The 9,636-nt window shown below is 38.4% G+C and overlaps 1 protein-coding gene across 4 annotated transcripts in view; it reads left to right on the top strand.

Moving 5' to 3' along the window:
• Positions 1-9,636, top strand: part of CHEK2 (checkpoint kinase 2) — a 47,117-nt gene that overhangs the window by 29,207 nt on the left and 8,274 nt on the right. For all 4 annotated transcript variants that reach the window (XM_075569017.1, XM_075569016.1, XM_075569015.1 and 1 more), the window contains 4 exons: positions 605-713; positions 1,722-1,775; positions 6,479-6,543; positions 7,757-7,856. In XM_075569017.1, the coding sequence (XP_075425132.1) occupies positions 605-713; positions 1,722-1,775; positions 6,479-6,543; positions 7,757-7,856 (328 nt within the window). The remainder of the gene's footprint in view (positions 1-604; positions 714-1,721; positions 1,776-6,478; positions 6,544-7,756; positions 7,857-9,636) is intronic.

The raw sequence follows: 9,636 nt of genomic DNA, 5'->3' as shown, positions 1-9,636 counted from the left end.
TAAAAAAAAAAAACATTTTTAATTTTTTCCCCTATTTTGGATATTTATATAATTTTTTAATAGATTTCTATGAATTTTATATTTGACAAGTCATACATTACTGGATGATGTCTTTCTGATTTTTGCTTCAATATATTCATGTGGAATAAATAGCTACAAACTTACCATCCCTTAGGTAAAACGGCTGAATCTGCCGCTTTGGCACATACAGTATAGAAATCAGCCCCTTAATGTGTACACTGATCCATCTATAGCCCTGAATAAAAGTCATACAACAGGTAGGGGAAGAATCTACTGTACAAGAAAGAGGAAGGCTTTCAGATTACTCCTTCAAAAGGCTTTCTTAAGGCTTTCAGATCGCCACTTCAAAATGATAAAGAATGTAAACTGGAGAGTTAAAAAGCAACAGAATCCTCCACATACAATGCCCAGGAAACCATGAGGACCCCACAGAAAGACCGGTTCCTACCCCTTCCCTCTCTCAATTCGTGGTTTCTGATTAAACTCATAAAGGTGTACAGAGTCTTTAATAACTAATTATATTGTTAAATGTAACAAACTCTTTCCAAGCCTATGTTCTTTATTTATTTATTTTTTCCACTAGTGGGGCTTGCGGAGAAGTGAAATTAGCTTTTGTAAAGTCGACATGCAAGAAAGTTGCTGTGAAAGTCATCAGTAAAAAGAGATTTAGGATGAGCACTTCAAGTGACAATGTAAGTTTGTACATTTCCTTAATGCCTCTTTTTCAGTGGCAGAACATGTCTTGTGAGAGGAATAGTTCATAAACTACTTTATTGATATCACATTTTTGTGTTTGGTTTTGATTGCTTTAATATATTATTCAGAAACTATCATTAGAAGTGCTGGCTTTCTACTCCTTGGACTTGATCCCTACCAGTAGACTTATTCTATGTTACCAAGGGAAGAATAGATGAACATTACATTAAGGACATTTTTTTCCATTTCTCAGGCTGTCCAATGGTATATTGGGTAACAGTTTTGTTTCTGGGTGATACTGTAAATGTCATAGTTTTCTGCCCCAATGTGCCACAAAATATCAGAAGGACCTTCTAATTTTGGAATAGTATAAACTATTTCCATGTTGGTAAACTTGCATCCATACACTTTTGAGCATTCTGATATTTCTCCAAGACCAAGAAGGTGTAAGCATTTTTTTTTTTTTTAGGATTTTGTTCATCCGGTGATTCATAATTAGACTAATTGTACCACTGGCCTTCCTGCTTTATTAAATTTAAAAGGGGATGATTAGACCATTAAAACATGTGGAATGTCATTGACCACAAACAAGACGAAGGGTGGAACCAAAACTGCAAAACATTGTTTGATCCACTGAACTGTTTTAACGACCCAACTGTTTGTGTGCAATAGACAGAATTAGCTTTACATTCCCTCCCAATGATCATTTGGACATGAAACTTGGTACACTGGTGGGCATGCATATCTTGTAACAGCATAACACCGGAAACGAATGCTATTAGTTTATTGGTGACTTGTTTGTCTGTATTGGGTGGTATTAGCTGTTGCAAACGGGACACATTCGTTCCATCTCGGGAAGGTTCCTCAACTATTTGAAATTTCTCAAAGGAAACGGACAGGAATTTGGGGGGGGGGGGCGGTGTCTGTCTTTGATACTTGTACGCCGATTTTGACACTGAACTGGTAAGTCGAATATTCAAATCTCATTTTTCCTTCTCTTGTAGGAGCCACCTATTTCCGTTGATACAGAAATTGAGATTCTAAAAAAACTCAATCATGTAAGTGTGATTTTAACCTATGAAAGAACTGATGACGTTTCTTTGTATATATTTTCAATGAAGTGACCGTTGAACTCAAGAATACGCTTAAACGATACCTGAATAACATGTTTCAAACAGGCTTATTCTCTCAAATACTTACGTCCCTTATACAGTAGGAACACAGTGAACAAAGGACAGTGGCATGTTTAATAGGTTACATGTAGCTGATTTGAAACCTTTTTATTAAATGTGCACTTATCTCTATATCATTTTTTTCAACTTTTCCATGGTAAAGTAAAGCTTTGGAGGGTTTTTACAATCTTTAACGTCATTTGGTGATAAGACTGCTAGCCCTCAAACTAAAGGGGACTTGTTGTTTGTATGGTAATTATGAAGCCATCATTAGTGCAGCAGATAATATTGAAATTCAGGGAGCCTGGTGAATAGGGATATTCTTTTCATTTTTAACAGCAGACAAGAAAGTAGAAACAGTTTAAGGTAAATAATCTGCTTGAAGAAAGGACCTTTGCGGTCCTGAAAGCTTGAACTCTTTTTAAGCATGAGTTGGCTATTAAAGGTATTACTTTTATCTTACTTTTCTTTGTCTTTTAACACGGTATCATCCTGTAGTTTCTTTAAGGGTGACTGAATTGCTCTAGGAAAGGCCATTACACAGTTTACTTTATTTATTTTTTTATCTTCTATGAAAAACTGACCCTTTAAAGCAGCAATCCAAGCACTTAAAAAAATATATATATTATATTTTTATTTTTGACACCAGATTGAAGCAGGGGGTCTCCGGAGCTCGACCCCATTAATTTTGGCTCCTGGGACCACCTGCTCCTGGAGATACTTGCCTCCCTTGTAGGTGCCGGTAGCTTCTCTCCTCGACTAGCAGGGATCACATAATGGCCGCTTTTCAAAGCTCCCATGCTGGAAGCTGTGACATCATCAGGCTTCCTATTGGCCCACACGCCTTACGAGCTTTACACTTTAAAGCCCAGCTAGCTCCGCCGGAGCTGCTACCGGCACTTACTATGGAAGTAAGTATCTCCAGAAGCAGGGGGTCCCCGTAGCTGACATTAATGGGGTTCGGCTCCGGAGACCCCCTGCTTCAATCCTGTGTTTAAAAAAAAAAAGGGCGGGGGCTTGCATTGTTCCTTTTAAGGAGATTCAAGTGTGTAGCCTCCTACCAAAGAGTACTCTATTATGCATGAATTTTGATGCAGTGATTGTATTCCATTCTTATTGGGAAATTTTAGCCAAGGCTTGTTAAAAGTATATTTATTCCATTGTTTTTGGGAAAATGTAAAAGAGAAAATAAGCACCAAATCCAGAGTTGGGTATGGTGCTAATTGCGGTTTACCAACACGGTTAACCACAAGGTAGCAATATAAGCAACTGTAAAGAGAGAGGAATTCATGCATCCTTTTAACTCACGAAGTCCAAGAGAGCGTAGCATTTATTTTTATGGATGGTCATAAAATAGCATGCAAATAATATGCAAATTGGTTTTTATGGTAAGTATAAGATATCCAGTAAACTGTGTTAAATTAACACAGGGAAATAATGTTATGTTTTTTAAAGCCATTTTAAACCTTGCGTTTCCCCTACCCAGACACTGAAACGGGGCAAAAGCGATGGTGAAAAGTCCAATTTCAATGTCTGGGTGTAAGCAACACCAGGTTTAGGTACTGTACGACTTCAATAATGTCGCGTTATTTCCCACTACTTCACTGTCCTCTCCTCCAAATGCTCTATTTCAGTGTCTGAATGACCTAAATAACGTCACAAGATTTGAAGATAATGTGAACGTTATGCTAATAAGACATCCACGGATGGAATTTTTGCATATAATTAGTTTGGTGTGTGGTCACGGTGTTAACCTCTGGTAAAAAGAAAACATCCATTCCTGTTTTAGGTAACGTTAAATTATTTGCACTGATTTAACGAAGCTTAGTTAATTGGGGCCTAAATGCGTTAGTGTTTTTAAAACTCTCACATTTTGTTGGGGATAACAAAACTGGGCCAACTAAGGAAGCAAATAACCACAAATTGAAAAGCCTGCAAATGCTTTCCATCACAATGTGTATAGTAATGTATTAATTGTACTTTAAAAGTATACATGTGTATATACAGCAAATGTTTTTCATTGTTTGAAATTCTAATGTACCCAAGGGAGAATTCTAGTGTGTTGGGTTTTCATAACAAAGCATGTTTCTTATGTACATATGAAGAAGAGACATGATCTAATTTTATCATAATTTTATAATTTAGGAACTTTCTTGTTTCTCCATTTACAGTATAAGGTAGTCATTTTTTATAACTAACTTTAAAAAAATGATTTTACCCTGTAATGGTATGATTTCCTACATGTTTCTCCTTCCTTACGCACCACTGCTCTTTTTCCTGTATCCCTGTCCCCTATTATATTATATTTATATATATATGATTTGAAAATATTTATAGGTCAGATTTGGGTAAAAAATAAAAAAAACACCAATTACCTAGTAACACCTTAAACATGTCACTGGGATGAGTTCATGGTGGTCCTGGGAGGAATCGGCCCCTGAAGACTTATCAAGTTAAATTTATCTTGCTCTACATTTTTCTGACTCACCCATGTATATTTTTATTTATAATATGTTACTACATTCAGTTACAATGTATATAAAACAGATTCTTGAAGACGGTCTACAACTCAAGTGTAGCCTCAGATAAATTAAACATGTAGACTAGGAATAATCAAAACATCATTTAAAATATTAATTGTTTTCTTCTTAGGGGTCCGGAGGCAGCCATCTTTGATTTGTGATGTAATTTATCATTCTGAAAAGCTGAAGTGTTTTGGAACTCGTTACTTATCTTTCTGGCTTCTGCTTCTTCTGCTACAGCACACACCTGTTCCTTTTCCTGCTTCTTCCATAAAAAATATCAGGTCAAAAAAGGTGAGTAATGGAAACATGCATGTTGTCCCAGAAGAATCATGATCAACCAGAGTGGTAATGAATCTTAATGCAGTTCCAGGGTCACAAATGACATCACAAATACAGGACGGCTTCCTTCTGATTCAACAAAAGACCGTCATGTTTTAACGTAGTTTATTTTAAAATCTTGTACAGTAGAATAGTGGTTGCTGGTTTTATTTGCCCTATTGTTGTTTATATTCTCTTGTGTTTCCATGAGTGTACATCAGCATGGGAAATGAGGCCACTCCCAGCTGGAAGTAAGATACAGGTCGACTGACTGAATTAGGTCTGTATTTAAGAGGGAGTATTTCTAGGGTTGAAGCAGAGGGTCTACGGAGGTGAACACCGTTAATTTCAGCTCTGGGGACCCCCTGCTTCCGAAGTTACCTGTGAATTAGGTGCAGGTAGCTGCTCTCCTCGGCTACCAGGGTTCCCAATATGTCTGCTGTTCAGAAACCTGCGGGAAATAGGAAACCGTGACGTCATCAGTGCGGCTTACTATTGGCCTAGTGACACGGGAGCTTCAAACTTGAAAGCCCCTCTTGCTCAGCCAGAGCAGCTTCCAGCACCTACTTCGTGGGCAAGTATATCTGTAAGTAGGGGGTCCCCAGAGCTTAAATGAACGGGGTTCAGCTCAGGAGACCCCCTGCTTCTATTCTATATTGGGGAGGGGGGAAAGGCACTTAAAAAAAAATTGAGTCACTGGCTTGGATTTCTCCTTAAATGTGTGTCCTCCCTCATACTCCCTCCACTTGTCGTTTAGCAGGATGTGCCTGCAGTAAACGGATGTATAGGACTTTACCAGCGGCTTCATGTTGTTGCCCTGTCTATACTTCGGAAGGAAGGATCGAACGCTCCACGTTTTTTTAAATAAAGTTAATTTATTGTGCCACACAACGTTCCGACCAATAGGCCTTTCTCAAGTGCCTTGTCACTTGAGAAAGACCTATTGGTCGAAACGTTGTGTGGCACAATAAATTAACTTTATTTAAAAAAACGTGGAGCGTTGGATCCTTCCTTCCTGAGTATTGCCTTGGAACATACCTGACAGGTACCTCCTAGAACCAGCAGCACCGGTAAACTGTATACATTAATTTATCATTGTGGAGTGCAGCATAACCCCCCTTTAAATTGCATTGATATCCTGTCTATACTTCGACACGAGGATTTCCCTATAGGCTGCCTGTTGCCGTCGTTGGAGTATAATTGGGCTCAGCTCCATCTGTCTGCTTCTTCTGGCAACCTAAGGGTTGCTACAGCAGGTTCTTTATAAAGTGCAAGTCAGAGGGTGCAGGATATTTCTCCCACTTGTGTCCCCATGGCATACCTAGAGAGCTGGGGGGATAACCTCTATGTGCAAGCCCAGTAGGGTTTTAGCCTCTGGTGTTTAATGAGTTCTCTGTCCTAGTGTCAGGAAAGGAAGGCCCATTGGAGCAGTGTCCCAGAAGGCTGAATACGCAAGCTTTGTGTCAACAGCAAATGCGGAGGCGGGAGCAGACTAAAGGAACTGTTATGCTTGATACGCTCCAGCAATATTTCCCCCTCTTCTCTCATGTTTGGATATGTTTAAGCATTGCTAGACATAACTGAGGGAATAGAAGAGAGGTTACACCTTTATACAGTCCTATTTCAGTCAGCTGACCTGTGTCCTACTGCCAGCAGGGAATGGCCAAATAACCTATTGTGATGCCCTGTTGTGGAGAAAGTTCCAGAAATGACTTTAATGCGGGCGTGAAATCTTTTGTTTTGCAGCCCTGCATAATTAGGATCGAAAACTTTTTTGACTCTGTAGATTCCTATTACATTGTTTTGGAACTGTAAGTACCTTCTTATTATCTTTATTATCCTTTGTTCATAGAAATTAACACATAGTAAGCATTGCCCACAAACCATTATAATTGATGGTTAGACACCAGACAATTTATGGCCCATGCGCTGGAACTTGCTGGCTGGTGTCTTGCATCTTACAACTGCTTGGTGAACGTATCTCTAAGAAGATATAATCACATTTTTTTTTTTGCTGTGGTGTTTAAAGAATCTGTTTTCTGAGGAAATACCCTAATGAGCGAGACCTGATCTTCATAACACTGCATCTGCAGTACTGTACATTCACCTCGTATATATAAAACACCTTCAAATGCTACCTTTCCAGAGATCGGAATAATCCTCTTAAGTGAAAAAAATATTGAAATCCAAGTCTCCGTAACTGCAAGAAACGCACCTTAATGCAATGGAACCCTTTAGCATTTGGGTGCCGGAAGGTTTGCGTCGTCCTGTGGCTTGCATTTTCCATCATTTGGGAAGTGCAGTGATCACATGATCGCGATTTGCCCCAACGCCAGTAATGGGAGAGATGCGATCTCCATCGACGGAGCCGAGGTCGTGATCTCCACTAGAAACGAGCAAAACATCAATGCCACTAGTGCAACATCACAAGGCCCCCTCCCCAAGATGTCACCAACTATGAATTTGCCACTCAAAGGGTTAAAGCTATCTGCAGAACAATTTTCTAAAGGTTTTTTTTCCGTCTGGTTCCATTCCAAAATGATTTGCAAAATGTTTGGAAGTCCGAGATGAAAACAAAGCTTTTAATTTAAACAGACCAATGTCCTTCTCTGCATAGTACCACAGAGGAATGTTCTGTCCTGGCTGGTACTACTGTGTGAGATATTCTGGTAAGAATTTGTAAATATGATTAATGACTTCTGAGTACCAAAGGCTAAATAAAGTGTACAAACTCACTTTGAACGCATGCTTTCTGACAGTTATTGGTAATCTAGAAAGCATTCATTCGTTTTTTTTGTTTGTAGTATTTGGTGAAAAAATAATATTGAAATGGAACCATACAAAATGCCACAACACTGATAGAATGCTGTACATGTTCTATTTTTCAGAGACTGTACTTATATATTAATATTTTTATTGTATGTTATGATTTAAACAAATCTAAGGCAATGACTCATCTTTCATTTTTACTTAGGAATTATTATTGGTTTAATATATCTACTATGGTGATCCATTTTATTCTAGGATGGAAGGAGGTGAATTATTTGACAGAGTAGTGACATCCACCAGGCTTCAAGAACCTACGGCAAAACTGTATTTTTATCAGATGCTTCTAGCTGTTCAGGTATTAATTGCAAATCTACTCTAAAATAATGTTAAAGTATTTATGTAATTTCAAATACAATATTTTCAATTCAGTATTATGGGAAATTGGGTTAACCAAAAACACATCACAAGTTCAACCTTTTGTTAAATTACAGTATTACTTGAGATGTATGGTTCTCCTTGACGCAAATATTCAAGAGGAAGCTCAAAATGCACATGGAAAAGTGAAAAACTCTATTGTGTAGTATTTTTACACTTGACCGAAATGGGACAATTAATATGCACTCACAATTGTCGTCTCTTTAAGATGAACTTTGGATAACCAATCGGATTCGTAGGACTTCTATCTGCATTCAATGTTGCTGATTTTTCTTAGATCCACACGTACCCTTCTATTTCCCTAGATGCATTAATATGTGTACGCTAGGGTGGGGGCCGGAGTCCGCCTTGCCTGTACCATAAGAGAAACCAGCCTTGGGTCAGGCAACTGGGCAGACACAGATATTTTGTATAGCAACACTTTATTTCGGAGAAACACAGAAATCACATACCATGGCCCTCAGGATCGGAGGACCATAATAAATACTTATGAGCATTACCCAGAGAGAATAGTATGCACCCTGCTGCGCAATTGTCCCACTGTGTCTCTTACTCAGTACCGCTGACCCAGATGCTAACTAATGAGCCACTGTTGGTACCGGCACAGCGTTGGAGCTCGTGTGGAAGTACAGTATGGATGTGTTTATAGGCACAGGCCTGTTACTTCGCAAAGAATGGCGGTAGCTGTATATTTTGCAAACGATAAACAAAAGAGAGAACCCAATGCTACATGCAGTATTGCACATTAAATAGTTAAATACTTATCTATTCTCTCATAAGTGAGGGTCACTTTGTTAAATTCTTTGGCCAAAGCATTTGTAAGCTTGCAGACCACATCAAGTTGTGCCCTCTTTTTCTGTAAGTCCTAACACTATCTCTGTGAATGTTCTCTTTACCTCTCTAATATGAGGAAGAAGTCTTAATAGACAGGTCATGCACAGCTGCCTCCCAGGACTTGCTATTTAAAGGTAGGCAGGGCAAGCTTGGGAGCAGGGGTCACATACCTCCAAACAATTATTTGCCAATTAAAATCTTCATACACAACCCCTGTAAGCTCAAGTCCTGACCCAACTTACCATATATCTTTATACAGTATATATATATATATATATATAGAGAGAGAGAGAGAGAGAGATACAGTGTGTATATATATATATATATATATATATATAGAGAGAGAGAGAGAGATACAGTTTGTATGTATGTATATATATATATATATATATATATATTTATTTTTAAACAAGAAAGGAAAGCGAAAGCTCCGTGTATAAAATCAAAGTGACAATTTAACTGGACAAATGTAAAATCATCTCGCTCACAAACGCCAGATGATTTTGAGCATGTATGAGTAATACTCAAACTCCGTCACTGCAACAATGGTATTGATGGTAATCGCCGTGCTCCGGGATGCCGATGGTGCTTCCGAAAACTGAAACTGGTAGTAGCACCTTTGGGTCTTGTCCTCCGGCAACTGGAGACGCATGGAATACAGTCCCCTTTCGATATGTGCCTATCCAACACTTCCGGCGTAATGACGATAATCGATCTGCACTTTATTGAATAAGTCACATACTATCATTACTGTATAGAGAATTTATACACAATTGAGCACAAATTATCTATTTCAATTTTTTAAATAATACAACACATCTATAATACATGTATATGCAAATTGCATTTGTATTGACTAAATTGTA

This window comes from Ascaphus truei, chromosome 13, assembly GCF_040206685.1.
Source record: "Ascaphus truei isolate aAscTru1 chromosome 13, aAscTru1.hap1, whole genome shotgun sequence".
NCBI lineage: Eukaryota > Metazoa > Chordata > Amphibia > Anura > Ascaphidae > Ascaphus > Ascaphus truei.
This window is presented reverse-complemented; position numbering and strand designations above follow the sequence as displayed.